Here is a 21,947-nt window from a genome sequence, read left to right on the forward strand (position 1 = left end):
GCAGTCGCAATTCAATGCGGGAGGCCTCGGTCAGGCACCCCAACCACAAATCAACAGCGCCCTTGCCGGCGTTGTGGCAAATTTACTGACGGGCCATGCTACCCAACCAGCTGCGGGCGGACTGGATGCTCAGACGTTGTTGAGTTTAGTCGGAGCCCTCCAGCAACAGCAGCAACCTCAGCAGCAGCCGCAGTTGGCTACGTTAGGTCAGCTCACGCAGGGACTGGGTGCTCAGACTCTTAACCCTGCAAATTCTCTAGCAGCATTAGGATTGGGAGGACTTGCAGGACTGGGACAACCACAACAACAGGCGGCAGTGCAACAACAACCAAATTTGGCAACAATGCTCTCTTCACTCTTGAGCGCGCAGCAATCGCAAACCCAGGGCCAACAAGCCACACAGCTGCAGCAGGTACCTCAGTCACAACTTCAACAACGGACGCAACTTGGCGGCTTGCAGAACCCCATGCAAGCATCCATCCAACCACTGGTTTCAAGTGCATTGGCAACTCAGTTTGGGGCGCTATCCGGTTCATCGACCACCGGATCCCTTCCAGCCGCTTTAGCGAATTTGCAGCGAATGGGCGTTACACAGCAACCACTGGCAAACCCTGCAGTTGGATCTACGGCGCCGACATCTGGGACAGAGTCTGTGGCGGACATATTGAATAGGTTGAAGCAGTTGCAACAATTACATCCGGGGACAAGCAATCCCCAGTCCGGGGCCGCTGGGAGAGGATAGGACGGCACGAGTCCGAATTGTGTAATAATTTTGGCATTTGCGAAAATGCTTGTGTAGTTGTAACAAGCAAATAGCAATAAAGGGAACTGCAGCGAAAGATTGCGAACAAGGTTCAATTCTATATTCATTGCTACATGTTGTAATCATTTTCCGCCTGCTGCCAATGGTTTTTCGATATAAATTAAAGATAGAAGATCTCTCTTGATAGCAGAAGCCTTTTGCCATCATTCTATACCAGGAGAAAGAAACTGCAAAACACAATGCACAGACTGGACAAACTGGACGTGATTGGCATCGCTAATAAGGCACTTTGTCTTGTTGAATATCCATCCAAGGAAGATGATCGGCGACAGTCCTCCCGCGCCACAATCCAAGCCGCGCTTTAGTAAGAGTCACGTGCTACCATTTTTTTATTTTTGAAATTTCTGATCTGTTTTTTGTGTTGAAAGTTCAACGGGCTGGTAGTTTTTCTTCCGTTGCATCCCATACCGCTTTTGAGCACCTTCTTCCTTTAACTTTTGACAATGGCATACGGTGAGTAATATACTGTCGCTGTGTGAGATTGTTTCTGGTCTAACCCAGTGTGTTTGGGCAGGTGCACCTCGCGGTGGTGGTGGTCGCGGCGGAGCTCGGGGCGGCGGCCGTGGTGGAGGTCGTGGTGGACCCCGAGGAGGTGGTGTTTCCAAGTTTGGCGGTGGTGGCCGTGGTGGTCGCGGAGGCTTTGGTGGTGGTGGTCGCGGTGCACCTCGTGGCCGTGGTGGACCTCGTGGAGGAGGTCGTGGTGGCCGTGGTGGAGCAAGGGGAGGAGCGAAAGGAGGGGCAAAAGTTGTTATCGAACCCCATCGTCATGAGGGTATCTTTATTGCTCGTGGAAAGGAGGACATGTTGGTGACAAAGAACTTGGTACCTGGTGAGAGCGTATACGGAGAGAAGAGAGTTAGTGTGGACGTGAGTATCAATGATCTGTGCATGCAGTGATGGCGGTTCTTAACTCCAGATCTTTGGGATTGATTGCATCCCATTAGAGCACTGACGGAACTAAAATCGAGTACCGTGTGTGGAATCCTTTCCGATCCAAGCTTGCGGCCGGTGTGCTCGGCGGTGTTGACCATATTCATATTGCCCCGGGAAAGAAGGTTCTCTACCTTGGTGCCGCCAGTGGAACTTCAGTATCTCACGTCGCTGATATTGTTGGACCGGTACGGACTGTTTTGAAGGTCTTTTGTATGATCTCGGATTCAAGATGCGCCTTTCTGTTTAGACTGGTCTCGTGTACGCCGTCGAATTCTCGCACCGATCAGGTCGTGATCTGATCAACATGGCCAAGAAACGCACCAACGTCATCCCCATTATTGAGGACGCCCGTCATCCCCACAAATACCGTATGTTGGTCGGTATGGTTGATGTTATTTTCGCCGATGTTGCGCAACCGGATCAAGCTCGTATTGTCACCATGAACGCCCACATGTTCTTGAAGAATGGAGGTCACGTTGTGATATCTGTCAAGGTATGTGTTCTGTATTAGTGGGGTTGCCAACCGTCTACTCAATATCTCATCATCTTGTCGATTGCAGGCCAATTGTATCGACTCAACGGTCGCAGCTGACATTGTATTCGCACGGGAAGTAAAGAAGCTTGAGGAGGAACGAGTAAAAGCACAGGAGCAGTTGACACTAGAGCCGTATGAGCGTGATCACGCCTTGGTGATTGGAGTGTACCGGAAACAAAAGAAGGCCAAGGCCTCAGAATGAGGTCGTCAATGTCAGTTTAAGACCTCGCCTATTCTTTAAGTGTATGTACATTCTGGTTAATGCTCGCGGTAACTCCAGAGGCAAAGGTGGTGTTGGTGGGGGCAGGGGGGAGAGGTTTTGCTTTTTAGTTTAGAAGGCTTTCGCTTGTATTTTATCTTTTTTTTGCCAACGACTGCATTTTCACAAAACCGTAACTTAGAAACACTCTTGCGTTCAAAATGATCATTATTTATTGATTTTTGCAGAAACTGAAATGCCAGCATTTATGGATATCCTACGTTGTCACTCGTGCTGTGAAACGAAAAAGTTTGCTCCCTCAGGCTTCAAGTCATACTGGTCTGCAAATTCCTGTACATGCCATCCACCGCGATCCTCTGGTAATTTAAGATGCCTCAACGATTTCGACTGAGCAAACAGGATAAACACGTAGCGATGCAAATGGGTGCCTTTCGGCGGTGTGGGGGGATGATAGGAAGTGACAACCTTTCCCTTTTTAACGTCACCGTGCGTGATGTCGGTTACGACCCAATGACGCCAGCATCTCTTGGCGGGATGCTCGCGAGACGGGGCATCTTTTGTGTGATTGAGTGAGTGGAACGATTCATTTTCAATACTTTTGGCTAGTCAAATTACCAGGATCAGCCAGGACGAGTGTGTAGAGATCATCGGGATTCGGTGGACTGAATGAGACTTTTGGTTCATGTTCAGCTTCGGAAGGGGATATTTCATTCCCCAGTGATACTTTTCTGTTCTTGTACGAAATGTCCAAGGCGATGGTCGGTGTGAAATCAGATATCACTAACCATGACCGATTATGAGTATTTTTGGTGGGCGATTCAATACAAAAGGGGGATGAAAATGATGCTTTTTTACCATCGGGAATTACTTGGCTGTCGACAAGGGCTTTATGCACTTCCTTTAGCATGTTTTTGATAATGTCTGGACGGTAGAGCCTTGACACTTTTGATGATGATAGGCGGCAGAAACGCTTTTAGTTTTTGCCAGCGTTCTTTTTATACTTTCAACCCGTAAATGTCGTATTGTGTCATCGTTACGCGGGATTGTCCATAACAAAAGACATGGCGGGCGGGAATAAAAACGGGCTTTTTGCAGGGCGGGGGCTGCAGTTGACGGCTGCCCATCGGCTGGTCAGTTGCTTTGAAGAAGGCCCTGAATCCGTGGCTTGTGGGCCAATCTGTGCTGCGCCATCCACCAGTTTGTTCATGTCGTTGAGTTTTGAATAAAGATGAGGTTAGAATAAGTGATGGTTATTCTTTTGGACAGCGGGCGATGAAGTAGATGAGCCAGTGTATATAAAAGGCGCAACCACCCAGGATATTCTTTTAGAGTATCCTCTACATTTGGTTGTTTTGCAAAGCCAGGGTTGCTAAACCTGTGTTCTTTTTTTGTTTCCTATATGATGGTTAGAACGACTGATTTTTAAGCGTTATGAAGCGTCAGCGATAGGAAAACGTTTGTGGACACAAACCTTGTGTTGGACATTTGGTCTGTTGGAAGGTTCCAAACTGATATGCCCAGTTTAAACCAAAGATGGAGAGACGCTAAACCAATGTGGCTGATGTCGTTCCCCAATCCCGTTGACCTGTGATACATGGAACGATAATACCAACATGTTCCATACTGTTTATGCATTGAGTGAGTCCAGATTTGTTGCGAGTTGCAGCCTCTACAGAGTTGCTCCTTGTGGGCTACTCTTCGAGTTCATCTGTTCAACACGTGCAAATAAACAAAAGCAACTAAACGGCGCCCAAATGACAGCAGAACGCAAGTGCCTCCCCCCTCCTTCTCCCCCTCGTACTGCACACAAACATGCGCAAACGGGCCGATTATCGTGCGATTTATCGCTTGCTTTTTCTTTTGCGTTTGTTTGCGTTTGTGATGCTTTTGTACCATGTATGGACTCTTGAATGAGCATTGTCACCTGTAATCCTCCCCCCTCCTTTTGCAAAATGGATCTGTGGAATGTTTACAAAAAAAGAATGTTGCGCACATCGTTACGTCCATTTGCCGTACATGGTCTCTGCAACTGTCCTCAAAAATCAACCCAAAATCAACACAAAAAAAAAAATTGGAGGAAAACTCCGCTCACGGAAATCGTTGAATTTCAACGCGTGTTTTTGAGCTTTTGGCTTACGCGGATTAAGGTCTTTTGAAGAGGTCCGTTTTTTTTTTTTTTTATTGCGTAGGTCTTTTGTGTGTGTGTTTTGTTGGGCTTTTTGAAAGCGTTTTCCGTTGCTTTAAAACGCTGCAAGTCGAAAAGGACTGTATTTACGCTTCACGGGCCAACAGTTAAAGATATACACACACCGGAACTGCCAACATTTAAAGGACCCTCGCTTACGTTAAGGCTCTAGTTTGCCCCAGCTGGCCAGCGCAGCGTCTTTTTGGGTGGAAATAGTTTTAGGCGCAATTTACAAAACAACCAGCTTTTGTGCATTCCATTCTCCTCTTGCGAACGAATACACACAAGACGAAGAAGGCAAAAAGCCAAGGTGTACGCAGAGGCGCTGGATACCCCCTCTTTTTTGCTGGAGTGGAAACGGGCGAAACGGAGAACCTTGGGTTGCAAAGGAGAGAAAACACACCTTGTTTTCTTGGACTTTTTGTGTACTTTTCTATCTTGCCACTACACGACGGCATTTTCTCTGGCATCATATCAGGATTCTGGGTCTATTTCGCGCTTGCAGTTGGCATATCTCCTACCAAAACCAGGACGTTCCGGTTACCCCAAAGAATACCCTGTTTCGTTATCTCCTGACGAGCTTGCGTGCCCATCATGTCCGTATCGAGAGGAAACTTGGTGAGAGAATATAAAATCGTCGTGGTCGGTGGTGGTGGTGTTGGAAAGGTATGTTGAACAAGAACTTGCGCCTTTGTTGTTTCCATTGTGATTCTTGTGTCGATTCCTGTTGATGCCGGAACAAGGGGAAGCAAAAAGTGAACAGTGGGCATGCTGGTGGAGCCTGTAGGATTCTCCCGCAATTGTAACTCACAATTATTTTCCATCTTCTTTTGCCTCCTTATTCTATCATCGTGATACATCACACCGTTTTGTGGATTGCTTTGACATTTACCAGTCGGCTTTAACCATTCAATTCATCCAATCGCAATTCGTTGACGAATACGATCCGACCATCGAGGACTCGTACCGCAAGCAATGCGTGGTAGATGGAGAAACTGCGGTGCTAGACGTGCTAGACACAGCTGGACAAGAAGAATACTCTGCCATGCGGGAACAATACATGCGATCAGGCGAAGGATTTCTGTTAGTGTACAGCATAACTTCCCGGTCCTCTTTTGAAGAAATTCAAACCTTTCATCAACAAATTCTGCGCGTGAAAGACCGGGACTGGTTCCCAGTCACGTTGGTCGGAAATAAGTGCGATCTTGAGGGTGAACGAGTGGTGGGAACCGGCGAAGGGAGAGAATTGGCAAAACTGTTTAGGTGCAAATTTATGGAGACGTCGGCGAGGAGTAAAATTAATGTCGATGAAGCGTTTTTCTCGTTAGTAAGGGCAATTCGAGATGAGAATAAGAAAACTCCTGGTGGAGGACAACAGACGGTCAAGAAGAAGAAGAAGCCGTGTATGGTAATGTGAATGGGGCAAACAAAGACTCTTGAGGTTGTTTGGCGACGAGGTAGAGACGGCGAGTGTTGGAAGCGCGGAGCCAATTTGCGGTGATCATGGAGGGTTTGGTCTTTTTCTGTCAGCAAAGTTACGTTGAACTTTTGCTGTCATTGATTTCGACGAGGGCACGACTGTCTTTTCATCATGAACAAACTACGCTGAATTGGTAGTGATGAAAAGAAGGATCGAGGGACGATGGGAGGCTTCTCTCTCTCTCTCTGATTTTTGTGTACATTTCGATATTTTGGGGGAGCGAGAGGTTTTTTTTCGCAAGGGACAAGTACCATTTAATAATAGAGTTTCCCAACATTTTACAATCGTGGTGCGAACAGCCGGCTGCTACTGAAAGGGACTTTCCGTTGAAGGAGTGTCCATTGCGGGCCATCGCAATGCCTTATCCAATCCAACCCGTTAGCTCACCTCGTAACAGGCAATATTCCCTCCGCTCCGATACATCACTAAAGTCACAACCACTATTCTTCCCGTTGTTTAATAGTTTCTTGATATTGGGAGCTGGTGGCTCGGACTCACTTGCTTGTGCATAGCTTCTAGAGGTTCGGACATCTGGAAAAATCAATTGGGATCAATGGACACTCCACCATCGATATCTTCAAGCTACACTGGACATTACTCTTGCTGATGATCCGGGACCACTTACGGAAAGTACAATTAGCAGGACAAGTCGGGATCACGCCCTTTTTTATTGGTAAATTATACTAAAGTTAACTCCCTACGGTATGCCTTCACCAATATGACATGTTTCTCTTCAGTTACATTGTATGTGTCTATGTGGAGTGCCTGACATTGTGTTTGACAAAGAAAGCGTAGTTTGGGCATTAGAATCTGCGTGCGGAAAGCTGTCGGGAAAAGCGACGTGAGAGAATCGGCTAGTCCAGCCACCATCGGACACATTATTTCAAAAGATTATTATGCTGACATTTTATATCGTCAAATCATATTAAGAAACACACTAATTTAAATGGCATCGCTAGATCGTATCAGTAGGTGCAGGCTCATAAAGCGACATAAAGATCACCACGACCCGTCACTGGCTTCCCTTGTCTCCGTCATCGCGGAGTGGGAGGGTTGACAGGATTCCGTGACTTGCTGTCCACTAAGGAGCGACGATCGCTCGGAGGTGAGGTTAATATTCCACTTCCTATCGATGAAGGGAACTCTAATTGAAAAGGGGATTCTGGTATGGTAAACGAGGCGAGTGACTTTGATGTGTTTAAAGAGAGGGGAGTTGGATTCGTTGAAGGCCTAGGGTCTGCTTCTCGCCTGTAATACTCGAGTCCTGCAAGCCATCGAGCACGATCTTGCAGATCCTGGGCCATGAAATACTGTAGAAAAGCAAGAAAGAACAGCCGGGTTTTAATCCGAGCTATATCTTTAGAATATGCTGAAGAAGTTATGGTACGTACGAGAGGCGGCACTGTCTTCAAAGCTTGTGTTTCTTGGCAGGTAACGTCGATTAAAGTTCTGCACGATCGATGACAGATCATCTTACAAGCTAAAATCATATTTTGATTTTGAGTTTGACCAGGATGCCGAAATATGCGTTTTCCTTGACCTTACCGGTGCATTCAAAGCCTTGGTTTTTATTACCCCATAGCGGTTCGTGGCACACCGCACAGTCTGTAGGCTTGTAATATTGCCTGAGTCTAAAAGCATGACCATAGCTCTCAGACTTTTCCGTGGCTTCTTTTATTCTTCTAATCACCGCCAATATCCGTTGCTGATCATTCTATCAAAATATGTCAATCATTAGCCGGCCACGGTAAACCGCTGATGCAAAACATGTAGCTACCGAATTCATGGCATCCAAGTCCTCTACGGGATTATGGATAAGCATCGATGTTTTCAAAGAGAGCAATACACGGACGCATACCTTTTATTTTGGCAACATTCCGCTCAGCGACCACTAATTCATGCTCTGGAGTTTGGGTGGAAGACCTCGTTCGGGGTTTATTTGCTGATCTCGCAACAGCGTTGGAGACCTTGATAAGACCATCTCGCTTCCTTTCCTCCTCAGCTAGCTGAGTTTCCAGTTTTTTGCGATAATATCCAATGTCCTCTTCTATTATCTCACTGCTTTGTTCCAATGACTGGCTCGAGGAGTGAGCCCACCACAGTATGTTCATTTATCAGAAGGGCTGTAACTTACTGTTGACGTCGTAGAAGGATCTTCAGATGGGAGCAGCGATCTGTACCGGTCCTGTTCGAGCCGTAATCCGCGAAGACGATTTTGGGATGCCTCAATTTGATTTGTTAATGTCGTTCTGTTCAATTCACTTGATAAGCTCCACATCTTTTCAGCAGCTTGTAACATTTTCTCTTCAAGTGCTATTTCTCCATCTAGCTTGCTGATCTTTCGTTGAACAGCGACTGTATCATTCTGCTCAGTGCCGCTTTCATTGGTCTGAATATACACTTTTGTCAATGTCTGAAACGGCAAATGATTGCTGTTTTGCAGAACGTTACTCACTATAGAACTAGTGGCTCGTGTGCTTATCTGGCCGATTTGATCTTGGTTGACCGCATGAACTTTGAGGATGCAATCAATGTCCTTGCTGTTGGCGTGGATGAGCTCATTTTGCGCTACCACCTTGGCGATGAAAATGTCGGATCTGACTCAAAGCATAAGACTCGAATATCTTTAAAATGATGGAAGGTACATGTCCTTACCTTATATCGACGACGAGACTTCCTTCGATGCTCCCCACATCTTTATCCCGGTCGTACATATATATCTTAAAGTCGCGCACAACCGCGTATCGTTGCTTCCAACCTTTCTTAACCTTTCCACCTTTTGGTACTTTCAGCCAACCCTTCAAGCCCTCCTTTGGATTAAACTCTACCGGAACTACATCAGAAGCCTTGGTCTGACCGGATTTTAATGAAAAGCTTGAAGATGTAGTGCTGAGTCGACGACTAAGACCATACTCCAATATCTTGGTACTATCATCTTCCCTTTCGGGCGAGAGTGGGGATTGGGAGTTTGACCGGGAATGGTCAGTCTTCAAGGGCTGGCTGTTTGTCCGGAAAAGCATGTTCCGCCAGCCACTCTTTGACCTTGCCTGATGCTTTTCTGGTGATCTTGTCATTTTGTGGTCAGATCTTGCACTGTCCGACATCCGTGTAGCACTGTCGTCTCCCATTTCCAACTGATGATGCAGCGCTGAGCATGTTTGTTCCAGCTCGTGTATTCGTTCAATGAGATTGCGGATTTTGGTCTCTAACAAACTGCATTGTGTCTCCATCTCGTCCTTGCCCCTCTGAGTCTCTGCGTATGATTGCTCCAACTCGTCTATGCGCAAGGCTTCCGAATTCATTTTCTCCTCCGCCAGTTTCACAGCACTTTGGAGAGCTGCATTCTCTGCTTCCAACGTTTTCCGATATTGCTGTTCGGTTGCGTAGCGCTGCTCGAGTGCCTCGTAGTCAACCTTGCATTCGTTATAGCGCGAACATTCCCTTTCCAGTGCACGATTAGCTTCCTCTAGAGTTACTTTTAAACGGTCGAGGTCCTCCTTCAAGTGGCCGTTTCGATCGGCAAAAGTTTTGTGCGATGACTTTGCCTCAGTCAACTGCTTATGTAGCTCTTCAATAGACGACTGAGCCTCAAAGTACAAGCTTTCGTAGTTTATGGCGTGCTGTGCGGATCTTATCTGCTTTTGCAGTTCTGCTTTGCTTGTCTCCAGTTCTTTACAGAGCGCCGTTATTTGGTCTTCCAAAACAGCCGTCTTCTTTTCGGCATCTGACCGAGCTGCTAACTCTCGCTTAAGCTCAGCACCTAACCTCTGGGTCTCAGCATCTGCAAGCTTTTCCATGGATATGATAAGATTAGCTTCAGCAGTGTTCGCTCGTGTCATTGCGGCGTCTCGTGCATTCCGCTCCTCTTCCAGCTTCCTCAATAATCTGTCCACTTCCACTTCTAAGCAAGCCTTGCTCTTTGTAATATCAGCCGCAGCAGCAGACTGTTGCCTAATCTCCTCGTTGGCCTGTTTGATCTGAGCACGCAAGTTTTCAAGCTCTCTCTCCATGCGCAAATTGGCATCTCGAGCGCTCTGCAACTCTGCTTTGTCATTTTTCTCGCTATCCAGGGAGTGCTTTAAACGATCCAAAGACCTCTGCAAGTCCTCCCGCTCCCGCGCATGTCCATCTCGCGTTGATCGCAGCTGTTCCAAAGTTGCGTCCGCCATCTCTTTTTTCTTTTCGAGCGCCGTGACCAAGTTTTGAAGGTCGGATTGCTTCGACAGTGACCCGGCCAGCTGTTGACGAAGAGCTTTTATTTCATCTTCGGAAGTTTGCTTTGCTACTGTAAGATCATGGATTTGCTGTCGAAGAGCATCGGCATCACCTCCGGAGAGTGATCGCGAAGAACTTCGCTTGCCCATTGCCGCCAAATGCCCTTCATGGCCGGTATGGAGTGATACTTGCCATGAAATGGCTGGGATAGCATCCTGGACGTACGTGTACCCCACGAATGGAAGATGCTGACCAGTGAACTCCTTCGTTTTCACCAGGGTTTTCTTTGTCACTTTCTTGCTCTCATCTTCCTCGTCCTCAAAGTACCTCGTATCATCAGGCCCACTTAGCTCGGGGATAAACGGTGGCGTCACTAGAGTAGAATCGTTAATGCTGACCAACCTTCTCCTACCCAACTGCTTAATAGATCAAATAGCGTACTGTTTCGGACCGCGCTCCAGTCAAATCCTTTAAACCACGGATGTCCTTGGATCTCCTGACTTCCTTGACGTCCTAACCGAGTTTCCTTCTTGCAAATCAACCTGATGGTCATCCAATCAGTAAACGATCTAGTCGGCATTAATCTCACTTTCGTGCCCACCTTCTCATCAAGTCTAATGCTTCTTCTGAAACGTCGCTATCTTCAGGGAACGCAAAATGTTTCTATAACAGTTATTGTTGAGCATTTGAGAAGCAACTCGATGCGCTTTTACGGAGCTTCGAGCGACAGTACCTCGTGATCCATAATCTTGCCGTATGTTTCCATCAACGATTCGGAATAGAACGGTACTTCATCATATAGGAGCTCATACAGTATGATACCTGAAGGGGCACCGATGAACAAGATTTCTGGTGCTCATTACAAGGACACCGCCATTACCTAATGACCACCTGTTACAATAAATCAGGGTTTAGAAAGCCAATTGCTACTATTGCGACGACTCTCTGCCGTACCAGTCACATTCTCTTCCATATGTTGAATTTCCTTCGTGTGCGCGGAGAATTTCGGGTGATATATAGTCTAGGAGGTACAGGTTCAGCATGGTGTTAAATTGGTCAATAACCATTCGAAGTTACCTGGTGTTCCGACTGTTTGATGTGATGTTACCTGGGTACGAACCTCAAGTTTAAAGAAATTCACGATCAGGGATATCTGTTGCATGAAAACATACTGCTTTAGCATCGTCCATTCGAATGCATGAGCCGAAATCGGCGAGTTTGAGGTGACCGGATCGGTCGATAAGGCAGTTTTCCGGTTTGACATCACTGAGACATTTGATAAGCTGGGGCATCAACTTTACTGACCGCAGAAAATAGTCTTACCGGTGTATGAAGTTGTGCTTATGCAGCTCATCCAAGGCGAGAAGAATTTGCGCAATATAAAAGCGAGCATCCTCTTCCCGCATTACTTCTTCGCGATTATTCAGTAGAGATCGCAAGCTTCCTCCCGATGCATACTCCATGACAAGGTACAGATTTTCCTCATCTTGAAAAGCCGCATATAATGTTGTAATCCACTCCGATGCCTTTGCAAACACCAAAGCATCACGCTCTTCCATGAAAAAACCTGCCTGTAGTGGTAGTTCCAGCCAGGAGTAAAGCAACCATTTAGCCTAGATTCGCAAGGAAACAAGAAATGCCGTGCATACTTCTTGACGGGTCAGCAAGTCTGTCTTCTTCAGTATCTTCATGGCATAAACCTTTCTTGTTGGCTTATACTTCACCAGACAAACCTACAATAGATCCACACTCGCCTCAAGTTGTATTGTAATGCCGTAGCCAGAAAAACGTTACCCTTCCAACAGCGCCTGTGGCCAGCGTTTTCACAATATCAAAATCAGCGGTGTTTATTCGTAGCGCTTGTAGTCTCGTCATTAGCTTCTCATCTGCAATTTCGGCGATGGTCAAAACATTTCAACCTCCTTGAATTAGTCAATAACAATTCACCAACATTTGTGAACAAAAGCAGCCATGTGCCCAGTTTGACTGCTAGCTGCTGTTTTGCAGTCGGTATAGACTGCAAGGAAAAAGTCCAGCAAGGCCTCGAGGGAAAGTGACGGAGCTGCGAGTTCATTGGATAGGACCTGCGATATCTGGTCCAGCCGAGGCCTGACGTGGGAAGCAAACTCTGCTGAAGCCATGTCTGTTGGCCGTCTTGAACCCCTCTCCAATATTCGTATAGCTTATACAGGTCAAAAGGGCCGGTGAAACTAAAAACAGCGAAAACGTCTGATCGGTGTTTTCAGACCCGCGCGGTGTTGTTGCTGATATAATCATGGCACGTGTCCTGCCTCATATCACGCCCGATGTTTAAGGCCATCAGCGTTTTTCAATGGCAAGATACGGGGCATCTTACGCTTTATCCATACTTGGAAGACGCTGGATAAACGTTGGCCTTGTCTCTGAGCCATGATGATGTTGTCGTAATTAGAGGAAGATACGCAAGAAACTGGTTTTATATGTTCAATCTTATCCGTGAGATGAAGTCCAGTTCACCTCATTTGCATCATCGCCGTAGCGAATGCATTGTTACTGAATTGACGACTATCGCAGTCTACTTTGATGAAGATGGACTGTTTCCAACCAGTTTTGACTTGAAATGTCTCCCGTACCTGGGTTAGCCTTTAATTGCTTTTCACTATATCATGAAGTTCTTCCTTTTATATATGGTGATTTATACTACTATGGATGTTGAAGTACCTACGACTGTGAGACCCTTGAAGGACAAGCGCAATATCCATCTAGTTTCACTGGAAGGTTTACTTACCTCCATGTCCCATCAAACCCGTTGATACTTAATGTCCTTGGTGAAGCCACGTGATTCGGATGTTCAAATTAGTATGGAGGTGATTGAAAATGGCACTAGGACCCATTATTATCCGGATTAATCCGGTTAATCATATCGCATAATCAGAACCCCCATCTATTGCTCAAAACGGTGTGGTATGCATGTAATGTTTTTTCTTTTAAACTGCGGTGAGGCACATGCCAAAGGTCTATAAAAGGGGGGCCTTCACTGTCTCTTCCCCTTCCTCACCAGTTCCTCGACTCAAATCATCTGCGCAACTCTCAAGCAACTCGCAAGTCCAATCATGAGAATGCAGATGTGGTGGTGCCGAGGACCTCCACCCAACAACGACAACAACATAACCCCTTACAAACACTACTACTATGCTGCTACGATCGCAGGTATGCATTATCTTTGTATTTTCCCACGCGTATTCCGAAGTCTAATTATTCTGCTTTCACTTAGTATCTGAACATCCTCCGACGCTTCGGAATCAAAGGGCTTAGTAGGATTTCTCTCGTGGTGGTGGGCCTAGTTACCCGGTTGACCAACCGTTATCGCATGTGTAATGGGGCCTAGTGGTAGTTAGTTAGTGGAATCGTGCTGCTTTGCACGTACCCCAGTTCAACCCAGGCTGGAACCTGTAGCGAGTTAGGATAGGGGTGGGACTCGTTTGCAGGATAGGTTATGAAGGGTTGGACAGGCTGGCTAATTGTAACTTAGAACCGGCTGTAGTGGGTTGGAGGGAGAATTTGTCCCTAGTGACATTTTCTACCACCTGCACACTAAGATCAGCGCTTTTCCAACGATCTAGCGCATCATGTTTCGACCCATCCTGCCAGCATGTCGTGCTCCACCTATACCAGTCATGGGCTGCTGTCGCCGGCATGCGGTAAGATATCTCATATTTGCACTTTTAGTGGATATTGCTTTGATACCTCGTAGACTTTGGCTGGCCCTCACCAAAATAGAATGTCCAGGATGCTCGCACCAACCTCTAAAGCTGTACACGCTGCGGATAATGCACATTCTGCAGTTAGTCACAATCTTCTGTTAAGGGCAGGATACATAAGGCAGGTAGGTCTCCACGGCTTCTTGGGGAATGGTTAATTGCCATCCACTAATAGTTTAGTGCCAAAGTCTTCGGCCGGAATGTACAGTTTTTTGCCGCTCGCCCTACGTGTTCTTGGAAAAATAGAAAGGATCATCGACGAAGAAATCCAACGTGTAGGTATGCTGGCACATCCAATGGACTAACATCAAGGTGATTCATCTGCTCATAAATGAGGTTTGCGCAGGTGGTCAAAAGCTATCTTTGCCATGTCTCCTCCCATCCGATGGTTGGAAGAAAACGGGACGCTGGGAATCAACTGGTTCTGAGGTACGCTGCTAGCTCCCCTCTACCTGGATCTGAAAATAGATATGTATACCGTGCTATAGATGTTTAAGGTTACCGATCGGAAAGGAGGCGAGTTTTGCTTAGCACCAACTCACGAGGAAGAGATCACGCAGCTAGTCGCTGCAGAGGTTTCCTCATGGAAACAACTACCGCTTCGCCTATACCAAACAGGTGAATAGTCTGGAATCGATATGTAATACTGTAGCCCATATTCATATCGAAACATGTAGGACGTAAATATCGCGATGAAGCACGGCCAAGGTCGGGGCTGCTTCGTGCCCGGGAATTCATCATGAAAGACCTTTACTCTTTCGATGCAACTGAAGAAGCTGCCTTAGCAACCTATGATGAACTAAGGAATGCTTACGACCGAATATTGAAAAGGATTGGCATACCGTTTGCTGCTGCAGAAGCTGATAGCGGAAATATTGGAGGAACGAGGTCTCACGAGTACCATTTTCTATCAACTGGTGGGTTTGCTGTGAGGGATAGCGTTTCTGTCAAGCTGAAGGCTGATGACTACGGGCAGTTGGCGAAGATACACTTTTGACCTGCAACAATTGCGGGTATACCGCGAATGAAGAAAGAGCAGTGGGAATCCTAAGGCCACCGCAGAATGACGACATGACCACGGAGGAACTACGATTCAGCTTCGGAAGACAGGATCAGAGCGAATGGTGCAATGCTAGTGTTACGGTACCAAATGGTCGCACGCTGAATCCCGCAAAGCTTAAAGCACATCCAGCCCTGAAAGGATTAGTCGTCAAATTCAATAATCCAACGGAGTCAAATGCCTTTCCCAACGAAACGAAATTCATTGATCACAGAGTTCGAAGAAGGGAAACTGCATTGGATGACTCTCGGACGCATATTGGAGACTTCACCATGATCCAACATGGTGATGGGTGTTCCGTTTGCAACAGTGCATCTCAACACCATGATTCGCAGCCATCTCAATTCCTCCAATCCCATCGGGCGATAGAGATCGGTCACACCTTTTTCTTGGGTACAAAATATTCAGCCTCCCTAGGTGCGACATTCAAAAACGAGAAGCAAGAGGTTGTTCCGATGCAAATGGGCTGCTTCGGCATAGGCGTGACTAGGATGATGGCCGCGGTGGTTGAGGCCAGCCATGATCAGCATGGCATTATTTGGCCAGAGTCTATTGCCCCATATCGCATATGCATCGTTCCAATGTTAAACAAGAAGAGCGCGCTAGAACAACAGCGGGCCATATCAGGTGCCATTGAGCAACTTTACAGCCTTTTAAAGGATGCAGCTGGGCAGGAGGATATTGTTGTTGACGATCGAGAAGATATGACCCTCGGATTCAAAATGAAGGATGCCTCGCTGATTGGGTATCCTTACATGATCGTGTTGGGAAAAACGTTCTTGCAGGACGGATTGGTGGAAGTCCATATAAGAAAAACGGAGGAAAAGCGCTTGATGAGGATCGAAGATATTACAACAATGTTCAATCATTAGTTATTGATACAAAGTTCAGTGTACATTGTACTTAATTTAATCTTCCTCGCATTTACAAAACATTCCTAAATAATTATTGACCGACACCGGCTGTCACCATACCGCTGGTGCCTCGTCCACGATCTCACTTATTGTCATTGGTATTGGATCTCTCGCAACGGTGTCAATCACCTCACGCAATACTTGTGCGGGTGCCGTAGAGAACAAAGTAGCCGGGTAGTTTCTGGTACCCCAATTCGGATGCACAAGGATTCTACAGCATCCTGCCTGGACGGTTGTATATCTCAAAAGCCGCACACTTCCGTCCACATCGGGGTATATACAGCTTCCTCTAGACGAGAACATTGGATAGCCTGAAGCAGGGTCCGTCATATCCGCCCAGTAATTGAGGTGGCGTAAGAAAGACACGACGCGAGTAGCCCACGCATATACCTACGGAGGTAGAAATTTACGCAATGAGACGACACGTCAACAATGAAAAGGGCAAGCAATGAGGGTCTCACATATTCCAATAGAAGGTCACGTTCCCAATTTGTCTCACCAGAGACGGCGACCAAGTCATGGACCGTCTTTTGGAATGTCGGCACAATGACCAAGTTTTCCAAGCCTGCGCTTTGACTTTTCAAGTTGGGAAAGATCAATGCAAGATCCCTCAACAGGTAGCGACTAGGTTTGTGAATGGAATACTGGAATTCCGTTGTATTTGGAGGTATGACGGCGTCTCGTTTTGATCTGAATGTGTTGAAGGTCGCCTCGGTTGACAGGATCGAGGAGTCGGTGGGGGAAAAGGATAGAAGCAACTTTGTTGGGGGGACGAGCGTAAGTGGAGCGGAACGTCTGTGTTCTTTGGGAGAGGATAGCGTAGAAGGAAGGATGTGGCAAGCAGATGCGCTTGATGTCGATGGTGGCATTGGGGGCCCAAACTGCGCGAAGTCCAAAGTCGGAGATCCTCCGACATCGCTTGGCTGATAAAACTGGAAACGGCAAAGTTTGGGGCGTCCCTCGTCATTTACCTTTTTATGGATAAATAATGCATGTGATTCCACGTGGCTTCAGAGCTTATCGTTTTGGGCGGCGACCAAAAGTCGACGGTTTCGTCGCACATTTGTAGGACACTTGCCAGAAAGCACTTTGACCGCATCAACAGGACGCAGGATGACTGTCAAGGATGTTATCAAAAATAGTGAGTGGATTGTAAAGTTTAGTTATTTGACCCTGCAAGCTCTTGACACCTGCCTTGTAAAGAAATCCTCCAGGACATGGTGCAGGCGGTGAACCCGCCGGGCAAGTGGAAGGTTATGGTAGTGGACGACGAGGCCCTTCGAATTTTGAATACTGTTTGCAAGCTCTCGGATTTAACGGACGAGCATGTCATTTGTAAGAACTGAAGCTATTGACGTTTCGACCGTACCGTCCAATTTACCCTACAGTTTATAGCGGTAGAAGGGCTTGCGAAACGAAGGCAGCCTTACCCCGATAGGGAAGCGATTTACTTCATTTCTCCGGATCCTGCCTCAGTTCAACGCATCATTGATGACTACACGCAACCGAAGCCTCCCTATGCTGCCATTCATATATTTTGCTCTGCCCGTAAGTCCCCGTGTTCAAATGTGTCAACCGTGCTTTTTGGTTCACAGATTGCTGTTTGTGATTGTAGCTCTCTCAGATACTCTGTTTGAGAAAATAAAACGGTCGCCTGCTTCGAAATTCATACAAAGCTTGAAGGAACTGAATGTTGACTTCTCAGGTACAGTGGCATTGAAGAAGAGATGCGATAGGTTCAGGAAACTGACTTTTCGGCGAATCAGCGCCCGAATCGCACGTCTTCACCGTAGATTTCCCAAACTCACTCAAAACCGCTTTCAACCCTCAAACTCCCTCTCTGCAAAACTACGAGCTGGAAAAGATTGCAAAGAGGGTATGTACAGCGTCTTCCACAACCGCATACGGCATCCGTGTCGGTAATCTAATGCCAACATCCTATTCCACAGCTCGCGTCAGTACTAGCATCTTTAGGGGAGTATCCGTATATCCGTTATCATGATCCATCCGGCGGGAAGAAGGCCAGCGCGGCCGGTAAACTAGCAGAATTAGTTCAGGCAGAGCTCGATAGTTTGTCTCGCATCAACCCAAACTTTCCGCCGCAAACTCAATATCAGCGAGCAATCCTGGTCATTATGGACAGAGCTGTCGATCTGCTTACACCCATCATCCATAGTTTTTCGTATCAAGCAATGGTGATGGATTTACTCGGCCTTGAAGATATGAAATACAGGTGCAGCCAAAACGAGATACTGCGTGGATGCTTGGAACAGACCGTGACTGATCTTTTCCTATGTAGCCCTGCCGACGGTGACCCGGTTAAGCTGGACGAGAGTGACCTTGTGTGGGTGCGTTCAGGGTTCTTTTGCGCTTGCGGCTTAGGCGACAGGCCATAACCTGTACATCATTTTCCTTTTACAGAATCAGGCTCGACACTGGCACATAGCGGAAGTCATGGAATATCTTGCAGACGCAGTAAATAAGTTCACTACCGAGAACAAGGCGGCCGCATTCGCCATGAAGCGGAATAACTCGGGGTGCGTTGATACCTAGGGTCACTGGTGCATGATGGGAAGTCACTGACTGTTACTGGTTTTGATACAGAGGGTCAAGCTTGGATCAGATCCAGCAGATGAAGGATACCATGGCTCACTTGCCTCAGTTCCAGGAAATGAAAGCCAAGGTGTGCATATCCGTGATCAGAAAGTTGCGCGAATATTCGCGTTTACTAACGATGGTGATCAGTATTCTCTTCACACAAGTCTTTGCCATGAGGCAATGAAAGCCTACAATGGCCGCCGATTAGAACGGATATCACAAATAGAGCAAGATCTTGCAACGGGAGAAACGTCAGATGGAAGGTCCCCACGACTTTCTTTGATGGAAGTCATATCGTTACTGGATGATCCGAGGATCGAGTATGTATACATTATCAGTATCGGTCGTTCAGCGGCATCTTTTTAAAGACAGAAATGAATTTGTTCGATTCAGGCATGAAGAGAAACTCCGTCTTGTGATGTTCTACGTAATTGCGCAAAATGGAATGTCGGACAGCGACCGGCAAAAGCTTATGGAGCACGCGAAACTGACGTTGGAGGAGTCTCAAGCTGTGCATAATCTCAGTATGTTAGGAGTACGATTGAGTGCCAGCTTAATGGGACGCAAAGGAGACAACAAGGTACATCATTAGCGTTGATTTCACGGTGACCTTGATGTCCAGCCTCTGACTTGGACCATGCGACTTCATACGTTCATCAGGGGCAATACGCGTATGGCATGCGCGATAAGGGGAAGGAACACAAGTTTGAAAATAGCCGATTTACACCCATCATCAAATATATCCTAGAGGTGAGTGTAACTCAAATCTGGTGTCATTTCCGAGCGATATTCATTGAGCGCGACGTAGGACCAAGTCAAAAATGTCGTTGAGGGGATAACCTTTCCGTGGGTCCGTGAGCCGCCATCTTCCGAGCTAGGTGGCAGGCCAATGACATGGGCGGCATCTGGATCAGCAGCGTCAGGAGCTCCATCTGCGGCCGGATCTGTGAGAACTAAAGCATCCTGGGCAACACGACGAGCAGTAGTGTCCGCTAACGCGAATGGGACTGCGACGGGATCTGGCGGGCTGGCGGGGCTGCAACCGCGTCCAACAGAGAATTTGCGCGCAAATGGGCCTCGGGTGATAGTGTTTGTACTAGGGGGCCTGACGCCGAGCGAACTGAAGGCGTGTTACGATGTCATGAAGGACCAGCAGAGGGAAATCATTGCTGGTAAGCACGCGCCTGTGAACTTGGGTATCTATTTTGCAAAGGCATCTTTAACCGAATATACATGATTTTCGTATTGATACTCAGGGTCTACCCACCTCATCAATCCTATGCACTTTGTCGAGGATGTTAAAGATCTGCACCGACATGGTCCTTCTAGACCACCGCGACCCGCAGGATCCAGCCGTGCATCACTTCCGGAAAGGGCAAGTAGCAGCCCATCAATAGGCGATAGATCGCCACGGTCGACGGCGCGAGATATGAATGGTGGTTCGGCGTACCCAGCGCGATCTTCCAAGCATTCTACAGCACGCACTGATTCTGCTCCTGCCATAATTGGACCTCGGACAGGCAGTTCCGGAGCCGTCGCTTCGAGAATTGGCAACATTGAAAACCGATTAGCAGGGATGAATCTTTCCGAGCGTCCGCCGATAGGGGGTGCGTCGGGAAAGCCTGCTAATGGACGTAGCGCGCTGCGAGAAGACAGTGCAAGTCGCTCAGTGAACATAGATAAAGAGCGAGAGAAGAAGAAGGGCTGGTTTACTCGAAAATAGGCCGTAGGAGATTTTGTATGGTTCAAAGCGGACTCTCATGTACATATTTCATTCCTGACACACAGGATGGGGTTGGTTAATCACCAGCATTTTGTCCCCTCCGTTATCGTCTTCCGCCTTTTTATACTTTTCATCATTTTGCCCGAGTACAACCCTTTTTAACACTGGTCGGGAGTTACCTGCTGTGTGCTGTGGCGAAGGGATCTTTGGTAAGCGAATCCACGTCAGCAAAATTTTGTGAAGTTGCGAAGCCGAGCAGCGGTGAAAGCTAGTTCATCACCAATGGCGCTAAATTCACAGGTAATTACCCGTATTTCTTCAAGTAGCGCTTATTCTGTAAAGCCCATCTCACACATTTTATCCTGGTGCAGATCGTCAACCTGCTGGTTGTCTTTGGCCTTGTGCAGATCGTAGGTAGTCCCTTGTTACATATTTCTACGATCTGGCGATCCGACAAGCCGTGAGCCTGCAATTGTGCAGCGCATCACGTCGTCCACACACGCTGTACGCTACCATGGTTGATTAACGCCGCTGTATCTTTGACAGGCTAACCGTTTTGATCTCGACAATGAGGCCAATGTGCAGTAAGTAGCTCAATGGACACCAATACGTAAAAGATACGCCCTCACGCAACCTTTTGTGCCATAGCTATCTCCGAGCCGCGTACATGGGCATGCAAGTGATTGTTGCCATTGTACTGTTCATTGTGTACAGGAGAGTGTTGGCCAAAAAAGGTGGGTAATTAATCGAGTGTAATATACCGACCGCTCTCTGATGAATTGCCTTTGACATTCAGATGAAACGCCTCTCGTTTATACGGAAGCGAAGAATCCTATGGAACCCAAGTATGATCTTGCATTTGTGGTAAAGATATCTGTGTTCGGTGGCAGTAATGGATTTTTCTTAGAAATGTCGAGACCGTTCGGACAACGATTAAGGACTACGACATCACTAAGTTGAAGGAAACTCTTCGGGGTCAAGTTGTTGCAATGGCCATTTTGGGTTTCATTCATTACAAGTGGGGTTATCTTCGACCACTTTTGCTGCAGTCTGTTCTGGGACTTCGCACTCTATACCAAGCTCAGCTTGTGCAGGTACGTGAAGTCTTGCAATCCCGAGCAGTTGCATTTAACTTGCTAATTTTATCCGACGCAGGTGCATATTCTTGGAAAGCCAGCTACTGGCGACTTGGCCAGGCCATGGAAAGCCGCGTCTCCTTTCGGGTGAGTATAAAAGGACATACAGTCCAGGGCACGATTTTCTCGAATACAATACTTTAGATTTCTATGTCACAGGCTGATCTTGAACCTATCTTATCTCTACCTACTAGCCAACCTCCCACCGCAGTCAGCGAAAAGGAACTCAAGGCCAAAGAGAAGAAGGAAGCGAAGAAGAAGCTCATTCACCAAGAATGAAGGATGGGGGTGTCTACGTGATATTTGGGCATTCCAAAAAGGATCCTCTCTTTGTTCATAGGGTTGATTTGCTAATTAATAGAGTTTGTCTGATCTCGGTTATACT

General features: G+C 47.0%; 9 protein-coding genes across 9 annotated transcripts; 6 read left to right on the plus strand and 3 right to left on the minus strand.

Annotated features, from left to right (window-relative positions):
- Positions 1 to 14: 14 nt before the first annotated feature.
- On the plus strand, positions 15 to 742 carry SPPG_09511 (uncharacterized protein; the record flags this gene model as incomplete). The annotated part of the gene is made up of 2 exons (XM_016757682.1): positions 15 to 29; positions 134 to 742. 2 exons carry the CDS (start codon positions 15 to 17, stop codon positions 740 to 742), a joined length of 624 nt encoding a protein of 207 aa, XP_016604701.1.
- Positions 743 to 1,188: 446 nt separating this feature from the next.
- SPPG_07874 (rRNA 2'-O-methyltransferase fibrillarin) lies at positions 1,189 to 2,737 on the plus strand. Its single transcript, XM_016756024.1, has 5 exons — positions 1,189 to 1,276; positions 1,338 to 1,690; positions 1,768 to 1,941; positions 2,004 to 2,249; positions 2,317 to 2,737. The coding sequence occupies exons 1-5, from the start codon at positions 1,267 to 1,269 to the stop codon at positions 2,491 to 2,493; spliced, it is 960 nt and encodes a 319-aa protein (XP_016604702.1). The 5' UTR covers positions 1,189 to 1,266; the 3' UTR covers positions 2,494 to 2,737.
- SPPG_07875 (uncharacterized protein) lies at positions 2,701 to 3,619 on the minus strand. The gene is made up of 3 exons (XM_016756025.1): positions 3,367 to 3,619; positions 3,127 to 3,291; positions 2,701 to 3,065 (listed from the first exon to the last, which is right to left on the minus strand). Exons 1-3 carry the CDS (start codon positions 3,416 to 3,418, stop codon positions 2,776 to 2,778), a joined length of 507 nt encoding a protein of 168 aa, XP_016604703.1. The 5' UTR covers positions 3,419 to 3,619; the 3' UTR covers positions 2,701 to 2,775.
- A 1,220-nt stretch (positions 3,620 to 4,839) lies between these two features.
- Positions 4,840 to 6,462, plus strand: SPPG_07876 (Ras-like protein 1). Its single transcript, XM_016756026.1, has 2 exons — positions 4,840 to 5,362; positions 5,592 to 6,462. Exons 1-2 carry the CDS (start codon positions 5,291 to 5,293, stop codon positions 6,111 to 6,113), a joined length of 594 nt encoding a protein of 197 aa, XP_016604704.1. The 5' UTR covers positions 4,840 to 5,290; the 3' UTR covers positions 6,114 to 6,462.
- A 617-nt stretch (positions 6,463 to 7,079) lies between these two features.
- Positions 7,080 to 12,603, minus strand: SPPG_07877 (AGC/DMPK/GEK protein kinase). Its single transcript, XM_016756027.1, has 19 exons — positions 12,343 to 12,603; positions 12,186 to 12,277; positions 12,041 to 12,124; positions 11,715 to 11,962; positions 11,564 to 11,657; positions 11,469 to 11,499; positions 11,346 to 11,412; positions 11,272 to 11,282; positions 11,125 to 11,213; positions 10,993 to 11,054; positions 10,833 to 10,933; positions 8,832 to 10,764; positions 8,632 to 8,773; positions 8,311 to 8,565; positions 8,035 to 8,251; positions 7,954 to 7,976; positions 7,722 to 7,890; positions 7,568 to 7,656; positions 7,080 to 7,486 (listed from the first exon to the last, which is right to left on the minus strand). The coding sequence occupies exons 1-19, from the start codon at positions 12,530 to 12,532 to the stop codon at positions 7,211 to 7,213; spliced, it is 4,173 nt and encodes a 1,390-aa protein (XP_016604705.1). The 5' UTR covers positions 12,533 to 12,603; the 3' UTR covers positions 7,080 to 7,210.
- Positions 12,604 to 13,904: 1,301 nt separating this feature from the next.
- On the plus strand, positions 13,905 to 16,212 carry SPPG_07878 (proline-tRNA ligase). Its single transcript, XM_016756028.1, has 7 exons — positions 13,905 to 14,071; positions 14,125 to 14,256; positions 14,320 to 14,410; positions 14,478 to 14,560; positions 14,620 to 14,749; positions 14,809 to 15,048; positions 15,108 to 16,212. Exons 1-7 carry the CDS (start codon positions 14,000 to 14,002, stop codon positions 16,061 to 16,063), a joined length of 1,704 nt encoding a protein of 567 aa, XP_016604706.1. The 5' UTR covers positions 13,905 to 13,999; the 3' UTR covers positions 16,064 to 16,212.
- SPPG_07879 (uncharacterized protein) lies at positions 16,026 to 17,016 on the minus strand. Its single transcript, XM_016756029.1, has 2 exons — positions 16,567 to 17,016; positions 16,026 to 16,495 (listed from the first exon to the last, which is right to left on the minus strand). Exons 1-2 carry the CDS (start codon positions 16,972 to 16,974, stop codon positions 16,157 to 16,159), a joined length of 747 nt encoding a protein of 248 aa, XP_016604707.1. The 5' UTR covers positions 16,975 to 17,016; the 3' UTR covers positions 16,026 to 16,156.
- A 147-nt stretch (positions 17,017 to 17,163) lies between these two features.
- Positions 17,164 to 20,593, plus strand: SPPG_07880 (uncharacterized protein). Its single transcript, XM_016756030.1, has 14 exons — positions 17,164 to 17,246; positions 17,309 to 17,440; positions 17,501 to 17,653; positions 17,721 to 17,810; positions 17,872 to 17,981; positions 18,055 to 18,338; positions 18,405 to 18,453; positions 18,527 to 18,642; positions 18,710 to 18,788; positions 18,851 to 19,023; positions 19,097 to 19,283; positions 19,364 to 19,453; positions 19,512 to 19,875; positions 19,960 to 20,593. Exons 1-14 carry the CDS (start codon positions 17,219 to 17,221, stop codon positions 20,424 to 20,426), a joined length of 2,322 nt encoding a protein of 773 aa, XP_016604708.1. The 5' UTR covers positions 17,164 to 17,218; the 3' UTR covers positions 20,427 to 20,593.
- Positions 20,594 to 20,675: 82 nt separating this feature from the next.
- SPPG_07881 (uncharacterized protein) lies at positions 20,676 to 21,945 on the plus strand. Its single transcript, XM_016756031.1, has 8 exons — positions 20,676 to 20,726; positions 20,798 to 20,836; positions 20,973 to 21,010; positions 21,075 to 21,160; positions 21,223 to 21,271; positions 21,334 to 21,520; positions 21,582 to 21,649; positions 21,757 to 21,945. Exons 1-8 carry the CDS (start codon positions 20,709 to 20,711, stop codon positions 21,839 to 21,841), a joined length of 570 nt encoding a protein of 189 aa, XP_016604709.1. The 5' UTR covers positions 20,676 to 20,708; the 3' UTR covers positions 21,842 to 21,945.
- Positions 21,946 to 21,947: the final 2 nt, after the last annotated feature.

The sequence above is a fragment of the Spizellomyces punctatus genome (genome assembly GCF_000182565.1).
Source record: "Spizellomyces punctatus DAOM BR117 chromosome Unknown supercont1.18, whole genome shotgun sequence".
Lineage (NCBI taxonomy): Eukaryota > Fungi > Chytridiomycota > Chytridiomycetes > Spizellomycetales > Spizellomycetaceae > Spizellomyces > Spizellomyces punctatus.

What these genes read in the sequence shown, in the direction of transcription:
- SPPG_07874 (XM_016756024.1), top strand. An exon ending in AGAAGAGAGTTAGTGTGGAC is followed by an intron (nt 1,691 to 1,767) that starts GTGAGTATCAAT and finishes GCATCCCATTAG; the next exon opens with AGCACTGACGGAACTAAAAT. An exon ending in ACGTTGTGATATCTGTCAAG is followed by an intron (nt 2,250 to 2,316) that starts GTATGTGTTCTG and finishes TGTCGATTGCAG; the next exon opens with GCCAATTGTATCGACTCAAC.
- SPPG_07875 (XM_016756025.1), bottom strand. Translation starts at nt 3,418, where the DNA reads ATGCTAAAGGAAGTGCATAAAGCCCTTGTCGACAGCCAAGTAATTCCC. An exon ending in CAGCCAAGTAATTCCCGATG is followed by an intron (nt 3,292 to 3,366) that starts GTAAAAAAGCAT and finishes GGTCATGGTTAG; the next exon opens with TGATATCTGATTTCACACCG. An exon ending in ACTCGTCCTGGCTGATCCTG is followed by an intron (nt 3,066 to 3,126) that starts GTAATTTGACTA and finishes ATCACACAAAAG; the next exon opens with ATGCCCCGTCTCGCGAGCAT.
- SPPG_07876 (XM_016756026.1), top strand. Translation starts at nt 5,291, where the DNA reads ATGTCCGTATCGAGAGGAAACTTGGTGAGAGAATATAAAATCGTCGTG. An exon ending in GTGGTGGTGGTGTTGGAAAG is followed by an intron (nt 5,363 to 5,591) that starts GTATGTTGAACA and finishes GACATTTACCAG; the next exon opens with TCGGCTTTAACCATTCAATT.
- SPPG_07877 (XM_016756027.1), bottom strand. Translation starts at nt 12,532, where the DNA reads ATGGCTTCAGCAGAGTTTGCTTCCCACGTCAGGCCTCGGCTGGACCAG. An exon ending in ACTTGCTGACCCGTCAAGAA is followed by an intron (nt 11,963 to 12,040) that starts GTATGCACGGCA and finishes CTACCACTACAG; the next exon opens with GCAGGTTTTTTCATGGAAGA. An exon ending in TGAAGACAGTGCCGCCTCTC is followed by an intron (nt 7,487 to 7,567) that starts GTACGTACCATA and finishes GCTTTTCTACAG; the next exon opens with TATTTCATGGCCCAGGATCT.
- SPPG_07878 (XM_016756028.1), top strand. Translation starts at nt 14,000, where the DNA reads ATGTTTCGACCCATCCTGCCAGCATGTCGTGCTCCACCTATACCAGTC. An exon ending in GCTGCTGTCGCCGGCATGCG is followed by an intron (nt 14,072 to 14,124) that starts GTAAGATATCTC and finishes GATACCTCGTAG; the next exon opens with ACTTTGGCTGGCCCTCACCA. An exon ending in GGGAATCAACTGGTTCTGAG is followed by an intron (nt 14,561 to 14,619) that starts GTACGCTGCTAG and finishes ACCGTGCTATAG; the next exon opens with ATGTTTAAGGTTACCGATCG.
- SPPG_07879 (XM_016756029.1), bottom strand. Translation starts at nt 16,974, where the DNA reads ATGCCACCATCGACATCAAGCGCATCTGCTTGCCACATCCTTCCTTCT. An exon ending in GTGACCTTCTATTGGAATAT is followed by an intron (nt 16,496 to 16,566) that starts GTGAGACCCTCA and finishes CTACCTCCGTAG; the next exon opens with GTATATGCGTGGGCTACTCG.
- SPPG_07880 (XM_016756030.1), top strand. Translation starts at nt 17,219, where the DNA reads ATGACTGTCAAGGATGTTATCAAAAATA. An exon ending in CAAGGATGTTATCAAAAATA is followed by an intron (nt 17,247 to 17,308) that starts GTGAGTGGATTG and finishes TGCCTTGTAAAG; the next exon opens with AAATCCTCCAGGACATGGTG. An exon ending in TCATATATTTTGCTCTGCCC is followed by an intron (nt 17,654 to 17,720) that starts GTAAGTCCCCGT and finishes TTGTGATTGTAG; the next exon opens with CTCTCTCAGATACTCTGTTT.
- SPPG_07881 (XM_016756031.1), top strand. An exon ending in GACAATGAGGCCAATGTGCA is followed by an intron (nt 21,011 to 21,074) that starts GTAAGTAGCTCA and finishes TTTGTGCCATAG; the next exon opens with CTATCTCCGAGCCGCGTACA. An exon ending in GAGAGTGTTGGCCAAAAAAG is followed by an intron (nt 21,161 to 21,222) that starts GTGGGTAATTAA and finishes TTTGACATTCAG; the next exon opens with ATGAAACGCCTCTCGTTTAT.